The 22,201-nt window shown below is 58.6% G+C and overlaps 2 protein-coding genes across 17 annotated transcripts in view; both read left to right on the forward strand.

Annotated features, from left to right (window-relative positions):
• The window catches only part of MAST3 (microtubule associated serine/threonine kinase 3), a 38,019-nt gene extending 30,319 nt beyond the window's left edge, over positions 1–7,700 (forward strand). For 13 of the 15 annotated variants that reach the window (XM_027084692.1, XM_027084693.1, XM_027084683.1 and 10 more), the window contains 8 exons: positions 745–884; positions 1,423–1,667; positions 2,122–2,328; positions 2,835–3,061; positions 3,496–3,618; positions 4,244–4,380; positions 4,492–4,673; positions 5,626–7,700. In XM_027084692.1, the coding sequence (XP_026940493.1) occupies positions 745–884; positions 1,423–1,667; positions 2,122–2,328; positions 2,835–3,061; positions 3,496–3,618; positions 4,244–4,380; positions 4,492–4,673; positions 5,626–6,158 (1,794 nt within the window). In that variant the 3' untranslated portion in view covers positions 6,159–7,700. The remainder of the gene's footprint in view (positions 1–744; positions 885–1,422; positions 1,668–2,121; positions 2,329–2,834; positions 3,062–3,495; positions 3,619–4,243; positions 4,381–4,491; positions 4,674–5,625) is intronic. The other 2 variants (XM_027084691.1, XM_027084695.1) reach the window with 1 other exon arrangement.
• Positions 7,701–9,098: 1,398 nt separating this feature from the next.
• Positions 9,099–21,457, forward strand: PIK3R2 (phosphoinositide-3-kinase regulatory subunit 2). 2 transcript variants are annotated; one of them, XM_027084700.1, is made up of 16 exons: positions 9,099–9,229; positions 11,022–11,769; positions 14,467–14,559; positions 14,905–14,946; positions 15,055–15,186; positions 15,277–15,487; positions 15,990–16,075; positions 16,226–16,334; positions 16,424–16,522; positions 16,672–16,852; positions 16,957–17,082; positions 18,128–18,270; positions 18,502–18,678; positions 19,507–19,578; positions 19,728–19,922; positions 20,245–21,457. In XM_027084700.1, the coding sequence occupies exons 2-16, from the start codon at positions 11,448–11,450 to the stop codon at positions 20,450–20,452; spliced, it is 2,196 nt and encodes a 731-aa protein (XP_026940501.1). In that variant the 5' UTR covers positions 9,099–9,229; positions 11,022–11,447; the 3' UTR covers positions 20,453–21,457. The 2 variants fall into 2 exon arrangements, with proteins under 2 accessions (XP_026940501.1, XP_026940502.1); XM_027084701.1 differs by having other exon boundaries at positions 19,752–19,922.
• Positions 21,458–22,201: the final 744 nt, after the last annotated feature.

Below are 22,201 nucleotides of genomic sequence, written 5' to 3' on the forward strand. Positions count from 1 at the left end.
GTTCAAAACTACTTCAAAATTATGGTACTTATGAGACCTGCTAGATCTTGTTATTTAATGCATTACTAAAGAGGCACGTATAGTACCATATTGCTGGTTTAAAAAATATTCTAATATTATTTTAATATAATCAGCCTCACTTGCAACCTGACCTCTTTCATTTGATGCATTTAAAAATACTACTCTGAGGGCTTCCCAGGTGGCGCAGTGGTTGAGAGTCCGCCTGCCGATGCAGGGGACACGGGTTCGTGCCCCGGTCTGGGAAGATCCCACATGCCGCGGCGCGGCTGGGCCCGTGAGCCATGGCCACTGAGCCTGCGCATCCGGAGCCTGTGCTCCGCAGCGGGAGAGGCCACAGCAGTGAGAGGCCCGCATACCGCAAAAAAAAAAAAAAAAAAAAAAATACTACTCTGAGAAGAGGTCTGTAGGTGTCACCAGTTTGCCAAAGGGGCTCATGTACAGAAATCCATGCTTGTCATGATGGTAGCAGCTCCTCCTCAGAAGCCTCAAGGGCCAGAGCTCTGCCCAGAACTCCCCTTCGTATGTGGACCATTTTTTAAAGTCTTTATTGAATTTGTTTCGATATTGCTTCTGTTTTATGTTTTGGTTTTTTGGCTGCAAGGCATGTGGGATCTCAACTCCCTGACCAGGGATTGAACCCACACCCCCTGCATTGGAAAGCGAAGTCTTAACCACTGGACTGCCAGGGAAGTCCCGTTACTGTTATTTTTAATTGCTTCCCAGGTCTACAGCAGCTCTGAGTTCCTGGCCGTCCAGCCCACCCCAACCTTTGCTGAACGGAGCTTCAGTGAGGACCGGGAGGAAGGGTGGGAGCGCAGCAGTGAGGGGGACTATGGGCGCCGGCTGAGCACCACCGAGGTCCGGTAGGTGGGCTGGGGAGTATAAGCAGGTCCAGCTTCCAAACCTGCTAAGAGGTGGAGCCACAAAGTCTTAACATTGGAAAGAGCTTCCCAGTGGCCCAGTAGAAAAGGGTAAAACATATTGGCCAGCCTGTCAGACCCCTGCCAATCTGGCCCCTATCATCACTCCCTTTGGCTTTGCATTCCTAACCACACTAAACCTAAAGCAGCCATGTACCATCACACTGCTAGGCTTTTGCTTGCGCTGTTTCCTCTGCCCAGAATACCCTTTGCTCATGAAGTCCCTTTCATCTTTCAATGTCCAAACTCACAGAAATAATCAACATCTGCTAGAGGATGGGCGTTGGAAGCTGGGTTTTAAAAATTGAATAGGAGTTCTCTGGGCAGTCACAGAGGACAGAGCAGGCAGAGGGAACTCACCTTATATTTACAAATTACCTCTGACTCTAGGCTGAGAGTTAAGGTATGGTCACTAGGGGAGACTGGGTGTCCTGGGGTGAGGGCACCTGGCAGGTGTGACTCAGGCTCTTCCCTGCTACAGGCTGAGGTCCTGCACATCCTCCGGTTCCTCCTGCCACTTACCCTTTTCCCAGCCTGAGCGGGGCCCTAGCCCATCTTTCCTGAACACCATCAACCTGGACACGATGCCCAAATTTGCCTTCTCATCAGAGGATGAGGGAGTCGGCCCAGCTCCTGTGGGCCCCAAAAGGCCCGTCTTCATTCTCGGGGAGCCCGACCCACCCCCAGCAGCCACCCCAGTGTTGCCCAAGCCCTCAAGCCTTTCTGGTAGGTGGAATCCAGGGTGGGAGGGATGGTGTCATGGAGAGTTTCCCACAGGAGGGACTATTTGAGATGGGTTTTGAAGGATGAGTAGGAGTTCTCTAGAGACAACATTCACTTGTGTAACAAAGGCCTCAGTCTGAGGGTGATACCCCCCAGCTTCATTGGATTAGGATGGGAGAGAGGAATTGAACTGGGGAGCTCCAAGAGTGGGAGTTAGGAATCTGACTGGGGTGAGGGGAAGGCTTCTTGAAGTAGGGGACTTGAAGAGTGGAGCTTCCCAGGGAGAGCAGTGAAAGAAAGGTGTGCAGGAAGAGGGAATGCCTGAACAAAGGCCAGGAGGCTGGACTGTGTACACATCGACCAGGGAGGAAGGGGCTTTGTCTTCTGTGGGCAGAAGGGCCAAGTGGTGAGATGGGGGAGGGGCAGACTGACCCCCCGACCCTGCTGATCCCCGTAGCTGACACAGCTGCCCTCAGCCACGCGCGCCTACGAAGCAACAGCACCGGTGCACGACACTCTACGCCGAGGGCCCTGGATGCCGGCCGGGGCCGCCGCCTTGGGGGCCCGAGAGACTCAGCCCCTGAGAAATCCAGGACCTCCCCCAGCGGGGGTCGCGTGCCCAAGTCAGCCTCAGTGTCTGCCCTGTCGCTCATCATCACGGCAGGTGACGCCCATGGCCCAGCCTCGTCTTTGCTTGTCTGTCCATGTCCATTTTAACCACGGAGTAGGGGCTGCTTTGGCCAGCGGGAGCTGGAGGGGGTCCCTCCAGGTGATGTGTCCCCAGGCACAAAGCTCCCAGGGCTGCTCTTCGGGGCTGAGCCCAGGAGATAGGAAGCAGCTGGGGAACTGGCATTCCTGGCAGCGGGCACTACATGTGCAAAGGCCTGGAGGGGAAGGGGGAGGGTGTTTGGGGCATTGGAGTGGCAGCAAAGCAGCCAGAGTGATCAGTGTGGGGACTTCCCTGGTGGTCCAGTGGTTAAGACTCTGAGCTCCCACAGCAGGGGCACAGGTTCGATCCCTGGTCCGGGAACTAAGATCCCACATGCTGCGCCGGGCGGCCAAAAAACAAAAACAGAAACAAACCGACTGATCGGTGTGGAGGGAGGGGAAGGTGCCTTGTGAGGGGACCCACAAGGGAGTGACCCCCCTCCCTGAACCTCGTCCCTGCAGATGACGGTAGCGGCGGCCCCCTCATGAGCCCCCTGTCCCCACGCTCGCTGTCCTCAAACCCGTCGTCCCGCGACTCCTCTCCAAGCCGAGACCCTTCCCCCGTGTGTGGCAGCCTGCGGCCCCCCATTGTCATCCACAGCTCGGGCAAGAAGTATGGCTTCAGCCTGCGGGCAATCCGCGTCTACATGGGTGACAGTGACATCTACACCGTGCACCATGTCGTGTGGGTGAGTTGGCCCTGGGATGGGCGGGAACAGCCAGACCTGGTTTGAGTTCCAGCTCTGCCCTGGCAAGGCGCTTCCCTTTTGGAGCTGCATTTGTTAGTCTTGGAAAGCAAGCGAGTACTCATTGCCTATGAGGTTTTGGAGCCCAGGGCAGGGAACTGATGCCACCTGTGTCTTAATGGTCCTTGTCAGTTATGGGGAGAGGACTGGGCAAGAGGGATGGAGACCTCAAGGGGGCACAAAGCTCCCGTACAGTGTTTTGTTCTCTCTCCCCGAGCCCAGGACCTGTCCCCTCCCTACTGGTCTCTGAAAGGTCTGGGAAACCGGGCAGTGTGAAAGGCAGCAGCTTGCTGGGGGCCTGTAGTTGACTCAGCTGGGCTGGGGTCTCTAGCTCTGGGGCCCAGGGCACTGACCCCGCTATCTGCCCCCACCCCCAGAGCGTGGAGGAGGGAAGCCCTGCCCAGGAGGCAGGCCTGCGGGCCGGGGACCTCATCACCCACATCAACGGGGAGTCGGTCCTGGGGCTGGTGCACATGGACGTCGTGGAGCTACTGCTGAAGGTGCAGGCCCCCAACCCCACCCTCCACCCCAGAGCCTCCACCCCCGTCCATCCTCAGGGCCCCTGGATCTCCCAACACTGCCCACCCTCTGGGCTGCTCCTGTGACCTCCATCCCTACGCCTTGGCCTCAGCTCCCAATTCTGTGTGTTTCCCCCCATCCAACCATACCACTCCGCATTCGGCCCTGCATGCCCCGTCCCCTCTGCCTCAGAGCCACTCCTCCAGGAAGCCCTTCCTGCCCCCTGGGTGCCCCTTCTCCTGACCTTCCCTCTGGCCCACCCTGACTTTGTGGGGCTGGGGGTATCTGTACCATCTTGGCCTCCTGCCTCCCCTCAGACCAAGGGTCCTCAGGGGCTGAGGCCTAGAGGCGGGGAGGTGGACACAGGTGAGGAGGCAGACCCCTAGTTGGATAGCTCCTGGGACCAGTGGGTGGGTAGATGGCTCATTGGATGGATGGACAGATGGCAGACATCCATCTTTGGCCCAGTGAGTGGGGGGGTCATTAGGTAAGAAGCGGGTGGTTAGGATCCGGGGCTTCCAATGGATGAGTAGATGGGTGGGTGGGTGCATAGACAGCTCGTTGGATGGAAGGCACACAGGCGACCCCTTGCCATCCCTCCTGCAGAGTGGCAACAAGATCGCCCTTCGGACCACGCCCCTGGAGAACACCTCCATCAAGGTGGGCCCTGCACGGAAGAATGTGACCAAGGGCCGCATGGCGCGCAGGAACAAGCGGAGCCGAAGGCGGGAGACGCAGGAGCGGTGAGCGGCGGCCTGGCTGCCGGGGAGGGTTGATGCAGGACCTGTGGCACATTTGGGCGGCCCGGGCCGCTGGGGGCAGGGGTTTTGAAGAATCTGGGTTCCTAACCCCAGGCGGAAGTCGCTCTTCAAGAAGATCTCAAAACAGTCGTCCGTGCTGCACACCAGCCGCAGCTTCTCTTCCGGCCTCCACCACTCCCTGTCATCCAGCGAGAGCCTCCCGGGCTCACCCACCCACAGCCTCTCCCCCAGCCCCACCACGCCCTGCTGCAGCCCGGCTCCCGATGCCCCAGCAGGTGGGTGCACCCCCAGGACCACCCCTTAGGGCTGTGGTGGTCAGCCCAGCGGGGGAGTGAGCAGAGTTGGGAGGCTGGAATGACCTGATGTGTGACAGCCTCAAAGGCAGTCTGGGATGGGCAGGGAAGGTTGTGCCCAGCAGACGGAACATCATGAACAAAGGGGTTCCAGACAGGAGAGATGTGAAAGCTAGACGGAGGCTAGGGAGAGGGGATTGGGGGATGGATCAAGCCGAAGAGCTGGGCTTAAATTGGGGGGCAGTAGGGAGCCATGGAGGGTGAGCCAGAGAGGGCATGGAAAGATTGTTCTGGAGCAGGAAAGGATGGTGACTTGGCCCAACCCTGAGGGTCCCCAGTCTGTGAGAGACAGCCAGAGGTGGACACCCCTAGTCCCACTGGGTTAGCATCAGACTAGAGAGACAGTCTGGGGCAATCCACAGAGGCAGGGAAGGCCTCCTGGAGGAGAGCCACCAGGAAGCCCTCCCTGCCTTCTGGGGACCCCAACTGCTATCTCTCCCTCTGGCCTACCCTGACCTCACGGGGCTGGGGGTATCTGTGCCATCTTTGTCTTTCTCAGATCAGGCATCCTCAGGGGCTGAGGCCTAGGAGTGGGGAGTGGACACAGGCAGAGCAGGGCCCTTACTGGATAACTTCCAGAACCAGTGGATGGATGGCTCATGGGATGGATAGATGGACGGTGGGCAGGTACCTTTGGCTGAATGATTCAGTGGGTCATTTAAGTGAGAAGTGGGTGAAGAGGAGCTAGGGCTTTGATGGATGAGTAGGAGTCCACCAGATCTAAGCCAAAGGAAGAGCCTGTGCAAACAAAGGAAAAACCAGGCCTGATGGGTGGCCACAGGGAACAGTGTGGGCTTTTGGCAGTCAGTCTTAGGGCCCCACCTCGAGGCTGGCATATTGAGGCTGGTGGCCCTGACCCTCCTGTCACCCACAGACACAGTGTCTCCACCCAGCGCATCCCCAAGCTCCAGCAGCCCTGCATCTCCGGCTGCCGCTGGCCACACCCGACCCAGCTCCCTGCATGGCCTGGCCACCAAGCTTGGGCCACCCCGCCCCAAAACCGGCCGCCGCAAGTCCACCAGCAGCATCCCGCCCTCCCCGCTGGCCTGCCCGCCCGTGCCAGCACCCCCACCCCGCTCACCCTCGCCCCTGCCAGGGCACCCGCCTGCACCTGCCCGGTCCCCAAGGCTGCGCCGAGGCCAGTCGGCTGACAAGCTGGGTACAGGTGAGCGGCTCGACGGGGAGCTGGGGCGCCGCAGCCGCGGGCCAGACTCCGAGCTGGTGGTCATGCGACGGCTGCATCTGTCCGAGCGCCGAGACTCATTCAAGAAGCAGGAGGCTGTGCAGGAGGTGAGCTTTGATGAACCACCTGAGGAGGCCACTGGGCCACCCACCTTGGTGCCGCAGATCGCTGTGGAGGGCGCTGAAGCTGTGCCAGGAGCCCTTGGACCCTTTGAGAAAGACTAATCCCTCCTACCTATCCTCTCCCTGGCCTGGAAGTCAACGCATTTTTTGTGGAATGTGTTTTCCATAAATTGACACCTGGATGGAGACTGAGCCACCAGCCTCTGACACCTGGAAGATGAGAAGCGATCGCGTTTCTTGCTGGAAGGTGCCTCCCTCATGTTCTGGAGCCGATCAATCAGGGGGCCATAGGGGCAGGCAAGGGAGACTAGGGTGGCATTGTAAATAGCAGCAAATCCCTGCAGCTAATTTATTACGTTTTATAAGCGATAGCCAGACTGAGCTGCCACTGTTAAGGCGGCTGCCCAGGTCTTGTCCCATGCACTTGGGACTCATCTGTAGACCCTGCCCCCTGGGCTGAGAAGGAAGCACTTTGGACAAGTCAGCGTGTATTCGTGTTTTATGGTTTTTCTGTACTTTTAAAATTTTTTTGTGTTACTTGATCCCACCCCTGACTCAAGACCCGCAGATTTGAAGGGATACAGCCAAGCTTACGTGTCCAGGCCCAGTTTGGATGACTTGGAGATTCCGTAAACAATTCCCCTCCACCACAAAACAAAGTAATCTTGATGATGGACTGGATTCTGAAGGCTACTTCCTACCATCATAGCCTCCATCCCTAGGCCAGCCATGCTAGAGTCTGCCTCCAGTCCTATAGGCTTAGGAGGTGTGGGAACTGGGGCTTTGATATATGAGTAGAAGTTCACCAGATCTAGGCAGAGGGGTCACCTGCGTCACAAGCAGACACTGATGCCCCAGGAGGCAGAGGCCTCAAAGGACACTGCCGGGTAGGAGAAGACCCTGGACAAGATTTTTTGTATTTGATGCCCACCAGGGTGAGAACTTGACCATGATGTGTCTGAAACAGCCCCTGGGGGGTGCCCTCGATATGCCAGAGCCTTGTAGGGCTGAAATTCGAGTGAGAAAAATCCAACTGGGGGGCAGTGAGGCCCAAGTTGGAATCTTGGCTTCACTGTTTGGCTCTGGGAAAATGACTTCCCCACTCTGTGCCTCAGTTTCCTTGTGTTTACAAAACAAATCCCAACGACTATTAAGCACCTACTGTATGCCAAGCGCTTTACTTGTGGCTTTCCCCTCAGCCAACCTTGAGAAGGCTGGAGGTGGTGTCGTCATTCCCATTTTACAGACAAATAACTAAGGCCTGGCAAGGCGTGGAGACTTGCCCCCACCATTGCCTGGAAAGAGTCATGCAGCCAGGCCCTGTCCTGGGCACTGTAGTCAAGGGAGCTGGAATGGAGAATCTGTTGTCAGATACAGCCGACTCCAGCTCCAGCTCTCTCCCCTGTAATGCTGTGTGACCCACTGGGCATCTCAGAGTCTCCATTTCCCATTCAGAGGTGGCCAGCAAGATCACCATACCCCACAATGGTGAGGGCACTTTCCAGGCACTGCAGCCCACGCTGTGTTCTCTCTGGAGACATCCGTGTAGCACTGCCTGGTGTTGGAACTAGATCAAGGCTGTGCATGACTTGCTCCCGCCTTCCATCCCGGAGCTGACGGTGAATAAAAGCCCACATTTACAAAGAAGAGGTCCAATGTCTGGGTTTGTGAGGGGCCAAGAAAAGGGTAAGGGAAGAGTGGGGTGGGGGGCGGGATGAAAACAGACCCTTGGCTCAAAGTCACTTTAAGTGGTTTTTTTGTTTGTTTGTTTTTGGCGGTACGCGGGCCTTTCACTGTTGTGGCCTCTTCCGTCGCGGAGCACAGGCTCCGGACGCGCAAGCTCAGCGGCCATCGGACGCGCAAGCTCAGCGGCCATGGCTCACGGGCCCAGCCGCTCTGCGGCATGTGGGAATCTTCCCGGACCAGGGCACGAACCCGTGTCCCCTGCATCGGCAGGCGGACTCTCAACCACTGCGCCACCAGAGAAGCCCTTGAAGTGGGTTTTGAAGCCTGCTGGGAATTCACTGTTGAGATTCTTCCTGATGCCTTCTCTGGTCCTGGCCTCCTGCTGCCCTCCTGCTGCCCTCTCTGAATTGAGTACCCATCATGGGCTCTGTCCTTAGAAGCTTCATCTAGACACCCGTCTGGGGCCTTGAAGCTGTGTTAATAAATAAATAAACCATCTTTGTGTCCTTTTTTAACCGGTCTTTGCTTGGGCTGTGCCCTTAAATTCCCCTCACCACCACTGGAACCCAGCCCAGCCCGAGCGCGTTCGGTTACTTCCGAAGCGCTCCGTAGGTCGGAAACCTTTGGCCACGCCCCCTGTTTCCGAGTGTCTTCGGCTATCTCCGGAAACAGTCCGCATCTGTACAGGCGTTGGGCTAGTTCTCCCTACCCGAGAGAGTTAGTTCAGCTGTTGCCAGACGCTCTAGGCTACCACGGAAACCTCGGCTTTCAACTCCGGCTCCTTCTCGGCTCTCAGCTTGTTTCCTGAAAAGCGCAGCTTTCTGTCTGAGCCCCTCCCCCCAACCCTGCCGCCTCCATTTCCTGAGTTCTGGGCCACCTCACTCGTCCTCTGGAGCCGTCCATGCTTCGGCAGTTTCCGGAAGCTGGTGGTCGCCCCTAGATCTAAGTTCCCAGGGCCTCATTTGGGACCAAGCACCCTTGGTTCTTTCCAGAAACTTTCCGAAGTCTCGGGGCCCAGTCTCTGTTATGCCGGTCCAGGCGGAGCGCGCTCGGTCATTTCCGGAATCGCTCGGGCATCTCTGAGTCCAGCCGAGCCTAGCCGAGCCTAGCCGAGCCTAGCCGAGCCTAGCCGAGCCCAGCCTCGGAATTACTCATCTGACCCGATTATGTTCGGCTATTTCCGGAAATGATCGGCTATCTCGGGGCGCCCCACCCCCACCCCGTTACCCTCCAGTCCCGCGGGAGTACGTTCGGCTCTTTCCGGAAACATTCGAGCGTTCCCAGGCTCTGCCTCGGCCTCATTGCACCCTCCCGGCCCGAATACGCTCGGCCGTTTCCGCCGGGGGCGGGCCCGACCGTTCGGAACATCGGCGGCGGCGGAGGTGGGGATCCCGCGGCTGCGGCGACGGCGGCCGCGGTGGAGCCACGGGTCTGGCTCGGCTCTGCGTGACGGCGGCCGCGGCAGCAGCGGTGGCGGCCGCGACCAGGTAAGTCCGCGTTGGTCCGCGTGGCAGGCCGGTCTGGGGGTTCGGTCAGATGCGGGGCGCCCAGGCAGAGTGTGGGGCCACGGTGGAAGCCAGAATGCGAGCAGGGTTGCATCGGGCCCCGCGGGAATTGGGGGCCGCAGGGAGCGGGAGGCCTCTGGCTCGACCTGGCTGCGTTGCAGCCTTCCCCGGACGATGGGGGCGGAACGGGGGACCCTAGGGAGAGATAAGGGGTTGGAGCTGCGGCCCTGAATTGAGGGAGGCCCTGCCGGGAGTGGGGTAATGAGGGGCGCCCAGGCATTGTGTGGGGCATAGTGGGGTGCAAGACGGTAGAGGGTCGACTCCACTTCCGGCCCCTGGGCTGGGCTGCGGGGTCCACGCAGGCCCGAGTGCGCGTCTGCACACGCGTGAGCGCGCAGGCCCTGAGTCCAGCCGCCAAGACCCCAGCCAGGCCTGGCCTCTCCACCCGCCTCTTGGATTCGGGGAGCGCTGGTTCCCAGGCGCGCACACCGCGGTGTGTGCAAACGTGTGCTCAGCTGGGCGCGGAGGCGGGCAGGCAAGCGGATTTAGGCGGTTTCCTGGACGTCCCCCTCGCTGGGCCTCAGTTTCCCCACCTGTAGAGTGGGGGTACAGGGGCCAGGGAGTGGGTAAGTTGGGGCGTCCTGGAATGTGGAGCTTGTGCTCCCTGCTTGGACACCTCTTGCTGCTCCCGTGGTTGAGGGATAAAGTCTGACTCTCTGCCTGGCACTCGAGGCCCTGCGTGGTCTGCGGCTTTTTTAAAGCCACCCTGAACTCTGGGCAAGCATTTCTTGCTGTCAGGTCTTTGCCTGTACTATTTCCTCTGGCCAGTGCCCCCTCCTCTCCTCTGGAGGACCCGCCCCTAGGAAAAGCACCGCCTACCACCCCCAGACCTCTCTGGAGGACTGAACCTGCAGGGCTGAGATTGAGAACGTGTCTGTGCTGGGCTGTGTCTCCCTGAGGCTGGGGGCTCCTAAGGAGTGATCATTGCCCCTGCATCCAGCAGCCTCCCTCTTGGCAGTCGTAGTGCCCTCCTTCCCTTCACCCTTTACTGGCTCCATGTCTACCCTGGGGCTAAGGTCCTCTTGGCCTCCCACCAACCCCCTTCTGTTTTGAGTACCTACTGTGGGCACCAAACTGAGCAATGTCTGGACACCGCCCCCCCCCCATTCCCTCCTCCCTTGAAGAGATCAGAGATCCATTTGTTTGGACTCACCTCTAGGCCTTTGCCTGTGCTAGGGCCTCTGCTTGGACCTCCTTTCCTACCGCCTTTTGCCCTTGATGCCTCCTTCTGTGCTCAGCTGGCCCAGTCTCTCCTCGGGGCTCCCACAGCACCCTGAGCATCACCCATTACACCCTACCCACTCTGGGTATAACTATCTGTCATGTGGCTGCTGCCTCCTCTCATCTATCCTGGGCCTTGTGAAGTTGGACGGATCTGAGTTTTTGAGTCCTGGCATCCTGGCCCATTGAGTTGTCCAACAAAGACCTCCCTGCTCTGAGCCTCAGATTCCCCATCTCTAACCGGGATGATGAAGAGCTTGTTTACTGAGCATGCAATATGACCGGGGCAGATGCTTTGGAGCTCTGCCCCCAACAACCCCAAAGGAGGGCTATTATTGTACCCATTTTACAGCTGGGTAAACTGAGGGGACAGGGACTGGCCCCCTGTTACCCAATGAGTCAGGGGATTCTAACCTGGTGTTTGGGCCCATCTTTGAGTTGGGGGTGGCAGGAGTCCAAACCGGCTGATGCTGCCCTGCCCCTCTCCCCTTAGGTCGGCGTCCCGAGCCGAGCATGGTGACAGCCTGTGCCCTCGGCCCCCTCGCCTGGCGCAGCTGGAAGAGCCGCCAGCCTCGGGAGCCGATGGCTCCCCACGCGAGGGAGTGAGCGGCCCAGCCCAGCCCTACGGATTGAGGGGGGACGCAGCGGCTGAGTGACCTGCGATCACGCTGCTGCCGACCCCCTCCCACCAGTTGACGAATGGTGGACCGAGCAACGAGTGACCCTTGTCAGGGTCGTGGAACAATGGTGGGAAGCAAGGCGTGAGCATCCCCTGTGGTCACCTGTAACTTCTTGGTGGAAATAGAGGTCTGAGTCCCCAAGCCCACCCAGCGGACCCTCCTGGCCCCCACCCCAGGCTGATGGGGCCACTGGGGCCCCAAGCAGCCACCTGACCATCCATACCCAACCCTGCCCAGCCATGGCTGGCGCCGAGGGCTTCCAATACCGTGCGTTGTACCCGTTCTGCCGGGAGCGGCCGGAGGACCTGGAGCTGCTGCCGGGCGACGTGCTGGTGGTGAGCAGGGCAGCCCTGCAGGCGCTGGGCGTGGCCGAGGGCAGCGAGCGCTGCCCACAGAGCGTGGGCTGGATGCCTGGCCTCAATGAGCGTACACGGCAGCGCGGCGACTTCCCTGGCACCTATGTTGAGTTCCTAGGGCCTGTGACCCTGACCCGGCCTGGGCCTCGCCCACGTGGCCCACGCCCACTGCCTGCCAGGCCCCGAGATGGGCCCCCTGAGCCAGGTGAGCAACAGGTAGGGGCCCTGGCAGGGCTGGGGAAAAGGGGGAGTGCCCTCAGACCCTCAGTTTCCTCTTCTCTCCCATGAGGCAATGGTGCTTCTTCCAGGAGAGGAGGGATAAGGACATTTGGTTGGTCAGCAAATGTTGATTACACTGCCGTCAAGGGCTGGATGCAGTTCATGGCACTGGGCACCGAGTGGTGGACACAAGGCCTGGCCCTGCCCTCATGGAGCTTCTGGTTCAAGAAGTGACGAGAACGTAATTAGGGAATGACAGATGCTGTGAGGAAGGAGCCTCTCAGGAGAGATGGGGGTAAAGGGCTCCGGGCAGCAGGTACAGCGAGGACAAAAGCCCTGAGGTGGGAATGTCATGACGGGTTCAGGGAACAAGCTGTCAGGTGGAGCAGAGTGAGAAAAGGGGCAGGGTCCTCACCTCAAGGACTTCGTGGGATTGATTTTGAAGACAATAGGGAGTGTCCAGTAAGATTCAGGGGCTCAATTTAGCTTCATCTTGTGATTTGCAGACAAAGAGTGTCCTGGGAGTGGAGAATCAGGGCACCGAACATACGCTGCAATTGCTGCGTGCTGGGCTGTATGCTGGGCAGGGTGTGTGGGTTCCAACCAGGGAAACCGAGGCTCAGCTTGTGGGGAGGAGGCTGACGAGTGCTGAGCACCCGGCGTGGTCTGCTCCAACCCTCACAGCTGCCCAGTGAGGCCCTGTGTACAGATGTGGAGACCAAGGTGCAAGGGGGTCGAACGATTCGCTCAGGGGCAGTCACCCAGTGAAGGCCAAAGCCCCTGGGAGGCACCGTGGCCCCACCCGATGGCCTGCCTGGTCTTGTGCCCGAGGGACACTGATGCCCAGAGAGGGTCAGGCCAGAGTCCCACAGCGTGGGGTGGAATGGCGGGGTGCTGAGGCAGCACGGTTGCTGGCTTGGGCTTCGCAGCATCTGGCGTCTCCAGGGCCGGGGCCTGCGTCCCGCCTCGGCCTGGAGGAGCAGGAGGCGGCCCCATCCGGGCTCCCAGCCAGAATCTGCCTCTCCCCCTGGTAACAGCCGCCTCCCTCCTGTGCCTGGCCTGGGTCCAGACACCACACACATCCCCACTCCGGGCGGCCACCCAGCCCCACCCTCCAAATCTTCCAGGACTATGTGACATCGGCTAGGACCAGCCCTCTCCAGGCCTCAGTCTCCTCATCTGGAAATGGGGGGTACTAGTCCTTTTGTTCAAGCCCTGACCCTCTGGGATCCTGGGACCACCAGGCAGCAGGCTGCAGCTGCCTGCCTTCCCTCCATTCAACTCCACACAGGGAGCTGCGTGCCGAACCCTGATGTCACCTGCGCCCCCGTCTGGCTGTGCACCCACGGGGAGGTTGCTCCCTCCCTGAGCCTCAGTTCCTCATCCGTAAAATGGGGATAATGCCTATTCTGATGAGACCTCCCTCCATGCTTTGCAAACTGGTCACAGGCAAATTTCAAAGTTGAATTTCAGAGCCCCCTTACCAGCTGGGATGTCACCCACCTCCCCTTGTTCCCTTACTTTTTTTTTTTTTCTTTCATTTTCGACACAGCTGGGCCTTTCTTCAGCTCAAGGCACCACCTGGCCCATCATTCAGGGAGGCCCCGCAGGCCCCGGCTTGCTCCTGCTGTGTGCCAGGGCGTCCCCGCCAAGGGCCAAAGCTGCATCCAATGGTGGCCGTGCAGGCAGAGTGCGCCGGAGCACAAAAGGCTGGGTGGGGCAGAAACATGGGGCTGGGGGTGGGGTGGGGTTGGGACATGGAAGGAGGTCAGCATTTTTAAAAGGGGGGAATTTTTTTTTTTTAAAGCAAAATGACTTAGAAAATGGAGAAAGGTCCTTGGAATGAGGTGTTCTGATCCAGCTGGGATATTTTCCTTTTACTCTCTTCAACCACTTTGTTGTTCCCACTGAGAAAGGAAAGATGATTCCATCGACCAGTTTCTCAGTTGAGGAATCTGAGGCACAGAGAGGGTGGGTCCTGTGCCTGAGGTTGCACAGCAAGCAATGGCAGAGCCCTAAACCTGCTGTATGAGTGTCCTGTGGCAGAGCCCTAAACCTGCCGTATGAGTGTCCTGTGGCTGCTGTAATGAACTACCATAAACTGGTGGCTTCAAACAACAGGAGTTTATTCTCTCATGGTTCTGGAGACCAGAAGTCCAAAATCAAAGTGTGGGCAGGGCTGTGCTCTGTCCAGAGGCTTTAGGGGAGGATCTTTCCTTGCTTCTTCCAGCTTCTGGTGGCTCCAGGTGTACCTTGGCTTGTGGCCACATCACCCCAATCTCTGGCTCTCTCTTCATATGGCCTTCTCTTATAAAGACACCAGTCATTGGATTTAGGGATCTCATCTTGAAATCCTTACCTTAATTATATCCGCAAAGATCCTATTTCCAAGTAAGGTCACAGTCACAGGTACCAGAGATTAGGAAGTGGACATACCATTTGGGAGGACACTAGTCAGCCAACTATATCTGGCCTCTGTAGTTGGGTGAATTGATATTTTGACCTAGAAAATCGTTTCCCACTAATTCAGCCCTCCCAGCCCCACCAGCTGGGCCTTCTGTCCACCCCCACCCCCCCAGAGTGGTGGTCCAGATGCCAGGCACTTGGGCTGAGATGCAGCAGGCAAAGAGAGGGGCCCGGGTCCTTCTAGGGACCCTGCCAACATTCTGTCCCCTCCTGCCAGGCCTCACACTCCCTGACCTACCCGAGCAGTTCTCCCCACCTGATGTGGCTCCCCCTATCCTGGTGAAACTTGTGGAGGCCATTGAGCGGACAGGTGAGCCTCGGCCTGGCTGCAACCCCTGGATTCTGCTTGCTTGCCTCTGGTGATGGGCAGCTCATCTCACTCACAGGGCTGCTGGGCTCACTCTGTATGGGAAGTGTCTGAGTCTGGATGTCCTGGGCCTCCATATTGAGTTGGGGAAGGAGTAACTCCCACAGGAATGTAGACCCCATCATTGCATGTGCCGTGCCCTCTGCCACCATTTCCCTCCCCTCCCCCTGTTCTTACCTCTGGGAGGTTAGTAGCCACCCCAGACCCCACACGGGGGTCGAGGCAGCATTTGAGAGCTGGCCTTGCCACGTGGGGTGGCACTGACCTACCCCATCCCCTTCCCCACAGGGCTAGACAGCTACAGGCCTGAGGCACCCGCCTCGCGCACAGGTGAGGGAAAGCTTCAGTGGGCAAGAGTGGGAGAGGAACCTGCCCTGGACGGATGATGTCCCCTCCCTGCACCCGCCTTGGATCGATGTATCCCCCTTGCACCCGCAGACTGGTCGCTGAACGATATGGAGCAGTGGGACGCTGCAGCCCTAACAGATGGCGTGAAGGGCTTCCTGCTGGCGCTGCCCGCACCCCTTGTGACACCCGAGGCCGCGGCTGAGGCACACCGAGCCCTGCGGGGTGAGTCTGGCAGGAATCCCGGACTGGGGAGGGCGCTGGGGCGGGCGGGTGCCGGCCCTGGCTCACCTTCCCCTGGCCGTCTGTCCGCAGAGGCCGCGGGGCCCGTGGGGCCGGCGCTGGAGCCCCCGACGCTGCCGCTGCACAGCGCGCTCACACTGCGCTTCCTGCTCCAGCACCTGGGCCGGGTGGCCCGGCGCGCCCCAGCCCTGGGCTCAGCTGTGCGTGCCCTGAGCGCCGCCTTCGGGCCGCTGCTGCTGCGGGCGCCGTCGCCTTCGCCGCCGCCAGGGGGCGCGCCCGACGGGTGAGAGGCCGGGGCTGGGGAGGCGGGGCTGAGCCGGAGCAAAAAGGGGTGGGGCTTTAGATGGAGGAAGGGCTGGAGACGTAGCCAGGGCGGGGGTCTAGACGATGAGACAGGAGTGTGGACGGGGCCCAGCGGGGGAAGAGGCCAGAGCTGTCATGATGGGCGAGCTAGGAAAGATAACAAGGGGTGGGACTTGAGGTCCAGGAAGACTCTAGCAGGGCTTGGGACAAGGCGATGGGGCCTAGACCGGAGGGCCGGCACTTGGGTGGTGTCTGTACCTTCCTTCACATGCTGACTGTTGTTGTTTGTCGTATGAATACTTACTGGGAGCTAACTGCATATACATAAACAGTAGTGGGTCTCGCACACCAGCCTGCGTCACCTACTCTTCTTCCCCTCACATGCTTTCACGTAGACCCCCCCCGCCAGACGCACATGCACATGCAGGGCCCTGTGCACACCAGGCCCTACCCAGCGCTCACGACACGTCCCTTCCCCCTAGGACTGAGGCCACCCCCGACTTCCCTGCACTTCTGGTGGAGAAGTTGCTTCAGGAACATCTGGAGGAACAGGAGATTGCGCCCCCAGGTGACCTCCACCCCCTTTTATTAGCTCCTATCGTTGGGGACCAAGGATGCTGACTCGGAGCCCTGCTAGCATCGGCAGGCTTGGTCGCAGTGGGAGCTGGCCACAGTATACAACTGGTGCTCAGTGTGCGTTTGTTTTCCTGTCCCCCAGCACTGCCGCCAAAACCCCCCAAGGCAAAGCCAGCCCCCACAGGCCTGGCCAATGGGGGCAACCCGCCCTCCCTGCAGGATGCTGAGTGGTACTGGGGTGACATCTCCAGGTAGGGTTGTGGGGTGGAGCCACGTGGTGGGCAAAGCCTGAGGGGTCGGGTCTCCCAGTGGGCAGCCCCAGTCCTGGCTGTCTCCACAGGGAGGAGGTAAATGAGAAACTGCGGGACACACCTGATGGCACCTTTCTGGTCCGAGATGCATCTAGCAAGATCCAGGGGGAGTACACGCTGACCCTCAGGTGGGGGCCTGTCCCTTCAGGGAGACCAGGGGTGAGCGGTGGGAGGGAGAACACCCAGGTCAGAGGACTGGGGGTCGCACAGCCAGTGGGACGTTGCTGGGTCTGGCGGATGCTGCTGGTTGCTGACACCCCCTCTCACCCTCCCCTAGGAAAGGTGGGAACAACAAACTGATCAAGGTCTTCCACCGAGACGGGCACTACGGCTTTTCGGAGCCACTCACCTTCTGCTCTGTCGTGGACCTCATCACCCACTACCGCCACGAGTCGCTGGCTCAGTACAACGCCAAGCTGGACACGCGGCTCCTCTACCCGGTGTCCAAGTACCAGCAGGTGCAGGGCTGGGGCGGGAGCTGGGGGCGGTGGGGGTGGGGGTGCCTGGCCGGCCCTGGGCCTGTTTCCCAGGTAGCTTCCCTGACGGCACTGGGTATCCCCAGGACCAGATCGTCAAGGAGGACAGTGTGGAAGCAGTGGGCGCCCAGCTCAAGGTCTACCACCAGCAGTACCAGGACAAGAGCCGCGAGTATGACCAGCTCTACGAGGAGTACACACGCACCTCCCAGGTACCGCGGGCCAGCGCACCCCGGGAGACCCAGGCACGGAGGGGCAGTGCCAAGGCCACAGGGACAGACGTCCACTTCTAGGTCACAGCAGGCTCTTACAACCAGGGACCACCCTAAAAACATAGAAATCAATGTATGTGGTTCTAAAAAGAACAAAAAAACAAAACGGATGAAGAGGCACCAACCAGCCTCCCAGGAGCGGCTGAGCTGTGGGAGATGTTTTGGTTGAGCCTCTGGGCCTCAGTCTCCCCATCTGGAAACTGGAACCGTGAGTCTTAATTACTTCTCCATCTCCTTCAACCTGGATGTTATTCAAAATGATAATAATCACCTGACAAAGAGTTGCCTAAGACAAAGGGTCGGGAGCTCATGGAAAAGAGCAGTGTCTTTTAAAAACAAGGAAGTGGGGGGAGGTTTTATTACTCAAAGACTGTGTTAATAAATTTCTTTTGTAAGTTGAGATGTAACTTATTCAGATAGAACATCCCATCTCGAGCAGGGAATTTCTCTGTCTCCCCTGTAGTCCCTGAGCAATTTCTGTCTTGTCCCCTTTCTAGTGATGGGTCACCTGAGGTTCTAAGTGGACAAGATACCTGTCTGGGATCAATTAGGAACATCATGACCGTGGAAATGGCTTAGGCCCCCTGAGCCTCAGTTTCCCCATTAATAGTTCTGACTTTGTAGGAGGCTCTTGGGAGGTTTTATGAGATGATGCATGGAAGGTGCTTGGTGCAGCATCTACTCTGAGAAGGAGCCCCATGAATTGTAGCAACTAGATTTATCATTAATTCTCAGCCGTGCTCACAGACCCAGGTATTTTTTAAGGTGCCTAAAGGAGGATCTAAAGGAAGAGGGGGTTTGGGGAGTGTGGGGTTTGAAGGCTGAATAGGAGTTCGTTTGGCGAAGGAGGGGCTAGAGGAACGATGCACGTGGTGGAGGGAACAGCTTGAGCAAAGTCTCCATATCAGGTTGGGATCTGCCTTTATCCCTCACGAGGGACTTGGATGGAGTCCCAGGAGGTGCTCGGATTTACCCCCTCCTCCAGGAACTGCAGATGAAGCGCACAGCCATTGAGGCCTTCAATGAGACTATCAAGATCTTTGAAGAGCAGGGCCAGACACAGGAGAAGTGCAGCAAGGAATATCTGGAGCGCTTCCGGCGTGAGGGCAATGAGAAAGAGATGCAGAGGTGAGTCTGGTTCCTCTGCCCTGCCCTACTGCACCTTGATCTGACACAGCGCAAGTGGGGAAAGAACGGAAAGAGAGAGGGCAGCCTGGGTTTCAGGGGAAGAGAGGGTCAGTTGAAATGGGCTTTGAAGGATGAATAGGAGTTTGCCAGAAAGAGCAATCAGGGAAACAGCATGTCCAAAGGCTTAGATACTGGGAGCCATCTGAGGCCTCTGAGCCACTCCTCCCACAGGATCCTGCTGAACTCAGAGCGACTTAAGTCTCGTATTGCTGAGATCCACGAGAGCCGCACAAAGCTGGAACAGGAGCTGCGGGCACAGGCCTCCGACAACCGAGAGATTGACAAGCGCATGAACAGCCTCAAGCCAGACCTCATGCAGCTGCGCAAGATCAGAGACCAGTACCTCGTGTGAGTGCCTGGCTCTGCGCTCACCCGTGGATCCCCCCGTTAGTGCAGGGGCACCTGGCAAGGTGACCTCTGCATGTGTCTCACTCTTGCTTTCTCCACCAACTAGCCCTACCTGGTCCCCTAGCCCCCTCGTCTGTCTGCCAGCCCCTTCCCTCTCGATCAGGCCCCTCCCAGCCCCCTCAGAAGGGCTCCCTGTGCGGCGGCCTCAGCCTCAGTTGTGGAATGGGAACACTGCTCTCACGAGGCCAGGTCATTGGGAGCCTCCGACAGGGTCCACTCCATGAATGCCAACTGTGCCACCCAGCACACGGCGCCCAGCCTGAGCCCAAGATCCCTCCTCTGCCCACTGACCCACTGAGGACTTCATCAGGGGCTTCCTTCTTCCGCCTGGGTCTTGGACGCTCATGTGCACCTGTTGTGTGCCAAGCACCTTGCACATATTAGCTCACTTGGTCCTTTCAAAGTCCTTTGTAAATCTGCCCTGTGCAAAGGTGCACCACCGTGTAGTCCCCAGGACTGAGCCTCTGATGGTGATAAGACCTTGCCATGATGGTACAATCCAGAGTCTCAAAAAGTGTTAACAGAAACATAATAAATAGGGGGGTTCCCTGGCAGAGCTTGGGGAGTCCACCTGGGTTCAAGTGGTCCTTGGCCAGGCCAAGGCTGACCCCTTGTGGCAACCAGGGGTATCACACCCAGAACCTGCGCTTGTCAGCCCTTGCCTCCAACCAGGCTGGCCTGGCCCATGGTGGCTCGCCCTGCCTGTGTTGCAGCTGCTGTTCCCCTACCAGCAGAGCGGCAGGAGCCCACCTTTCCTCTTCCCCTCAGGTGGCTCACTCAGAAAGGTGCCCGGCAGAAGAAAATCAATGAATGGTTGGGGATCAAGAACGAGACTGAGGAGTGAGTGACCAATTTGTGGTGGGGGGGAGGGGTCGTCCCAGGGGAGGGGCCATTTTTGGTGGGCTTTGCAGAATGAATAGGAGTTCACCAGGGAGGGACAGTTGTCCAGGTGGCAGGGGGACCTTGGAGGCTAACGAGTAAGTGACCAGGGCTCCTCCCTGCCTCCCCCACAGCCAGTACTCACTGATGGAGGATGAAGATGATCTCCCCCACCACGAGGAACGCACATGGTATGTAGGCAAGATCAACCGCACCCAAGCTGAGGAAATGCTGAGTGGCAAGCGAGATGGCACCTTCCTCATCCGTGAAAGCAGCCAGCGGGGCTGCTATGCCTGTTCTGTGGTGTGAGTGCCTGGCAAGGGAACGCGAGTGGACTGAAGGTGGGGAGGAGGGATCCGCCCATTCCTTCCGAGAGCTCTCATTGAGTGCCACCTGTATGTTAGGCCTCGGGAAGACAGGAAGAAGCCCTGGATTCTTGGGGACGGGGGAGGAAGCTGGGACGGTACCAAAGCAGGAGATGGCGGGGTCTGGACGGGGTCGGCATCCAGCATCCAGGAAAGGGGGAAATATACGTCCCAGGCAGGGTCACCTGACAGGAAAAGGGGGGCGGGGCTGGGAGAGCCTGGTGGGGGACCATCTGACCCACCCCTTCGCCTGCACCCACAGGGTAGACGGCGACACCAAACACTGCGTCATCTACCGCACAGCCACGGGCTTTGGCTTCGCAGAACCCTACAACTTGTATGGGTCGCTGAAGGAGCTGGTGCTGCACTACCAGCACGCCTCGCTGGTGCAGCACAACGACGCGCTCACCGTCACACTTGCCCATCCTGTGCGCGCCCCGGGCCCCGGGCCCCCACCTGCCACCCGCTGAGCTCTGAGCAGGAGAACTGGCCCAGCTGGGGTGGCAGCTACATCCGCGGTCTCCATCTTTTTGAACCTGTCTCTTCTTTCTTGGGTTTTCTCCATCTCTCTCGTCTTTGTGAATGTCTTCAGGTCTATCTGTTTTTCTGTTTAGCTCTCTGCAATTCTGTCTCTCTCAGGTTCTCCTCCATGTCTGCCTGTCTCTCCATCTCTCTGAGTCTCTGTGCATCTCTCCCGCTGTCACACTTTGTCTCTTTCTAGCTCCATCTGTCTGTCCTCTCTTTTCCTCTTGGTCTCTTTCCTTCTATTGTGGGGGTCCCGCCTCCCCCGCTCCATCCCCCTTCCCCCACCGGCACTGCCCTCCCTGCAGCTCTGGCCACCCACACCCCTGTGCCCTGCCCCTGACAGGCCCCTGGGGTCCCCAAAGCCCCACCTTGGCTGCACCTGCCATGTTTACAGAGGCCTCCGGGCTGTGCGGCCCCGACCTGGGTACCCCGATTTTTAAGCCATAGACCTGGGATCAGGGCAGGAAGGAACTTTGCTTGGCCACTTCCAAGAACCTCATCCATGACGTTTGGGGCCAGGCGGGACCTGCCCCACAGACCCCAACTTCCCCTTCAAATCCTGAAGTGAAACCCAGTTAACACCACAATGGGGCTGCTGCCAAGAAGTAACCCCAAAAAAGAAAATAAGTAAAAATAAACTCATGAGCTGACCCCAGGCCTCCCAGGAACTGAGGCCACCAGCACCTCTGGGGCAGCCGACACGCAGCGCTGCCCACAGCACCTCTACGCGACGCAGACTCAAGGCTTCTCAATCATGTCGGGCTCTGATTTTGTTTTTCCTTGACTGTACGTAAAGCCCTCTTTTCTCTCCTCTTTGGGACGAGAGCCCTGGTTTTCTATGCCGCCCACGGACCCCCACCCCACCCCACCTCCTGCCTGCCTGGCCAGGCTGGCAGGCGGGTTTTGTATGGTACGTTGATACTGATGTGGATATAAAACATTGAACTTGATGAATGCTTCTGTCTTTGGTGACAGGCTTCTTTAGCTCCGGGCTGCCAAATGAGGGCTGACAACCCCTGCCTCCTCCCCACCTCCACCCCCACAACCCCAGTTTATTTTTTTTATTATTTTTTATTTTATTTTATTTATTTTTTGCCTGCGTTGGGTCTTCGTTGCTGCGTGCGGGCTTTCTCTAGTTGCGGCGAGCAGGGGCTGCTCTTCGTTGTGGTGCGCGGGCTTCAGTAGCTGTGGCACGTGGGCTCAGTAGTTGTGACTTGCGGGCTTCAGAGCACAGGCTCAGTCGTGGCGCACGGGCTTAGTTGCTCCGCGGCATGTGGGATCTTACCGGACAAGGGCTCAAACCCGTGTCCCCTGCATTGGCAGGCGGATTCTTAACCACTGTGCCACCAGGGAAGTCCCCCAACCCCAGTTTAGATGCTCATGTCCAGAGAAGTTGAGAGACCTGCCAAGGTCACACAGCAGAGAGGCTCAGACCCCAAGCTCTGCCCCACACCCTGGCCTGCTGGGGGGACCCCAGGCAGACCCTGCTCCAGCTCCTCCCTGGCCCCCAAGTTTGAGTTGGAGTTCCGGCAATCAGCCACCAGCCCTACCCTCCAGAAAGTCACCTCCCCTCTGATGTGTAGCTTCATTGCCAGGCAGGCTTAATAGTCACAACCCCTCCCGTGACACCCAGAGGAGTCTGCAGTGCCAGCCCCTCCCTGCTGACCTTCCACTGACCCCCTCTCCACACCTGT

This window comes from Aethalodelphis obliquidens, unplaced genomic scaffold (genome assembly GCF_003676395.1).
Source record: "Aethalodelphis obliquidens isolate GAN/ISIS:26980383/991018 unplaced genomic scaffold, ASM367639v1 scaffold53, whole genome shotgun sequence".
In the NCBI taxonomy this organism is placed as follows: Eukaryota; Metazoa; Chordata; class Mammalia; order Artiodactyla; family Delphinidae; genus Aethalodelphis; species Aethalodelphis obliquidens.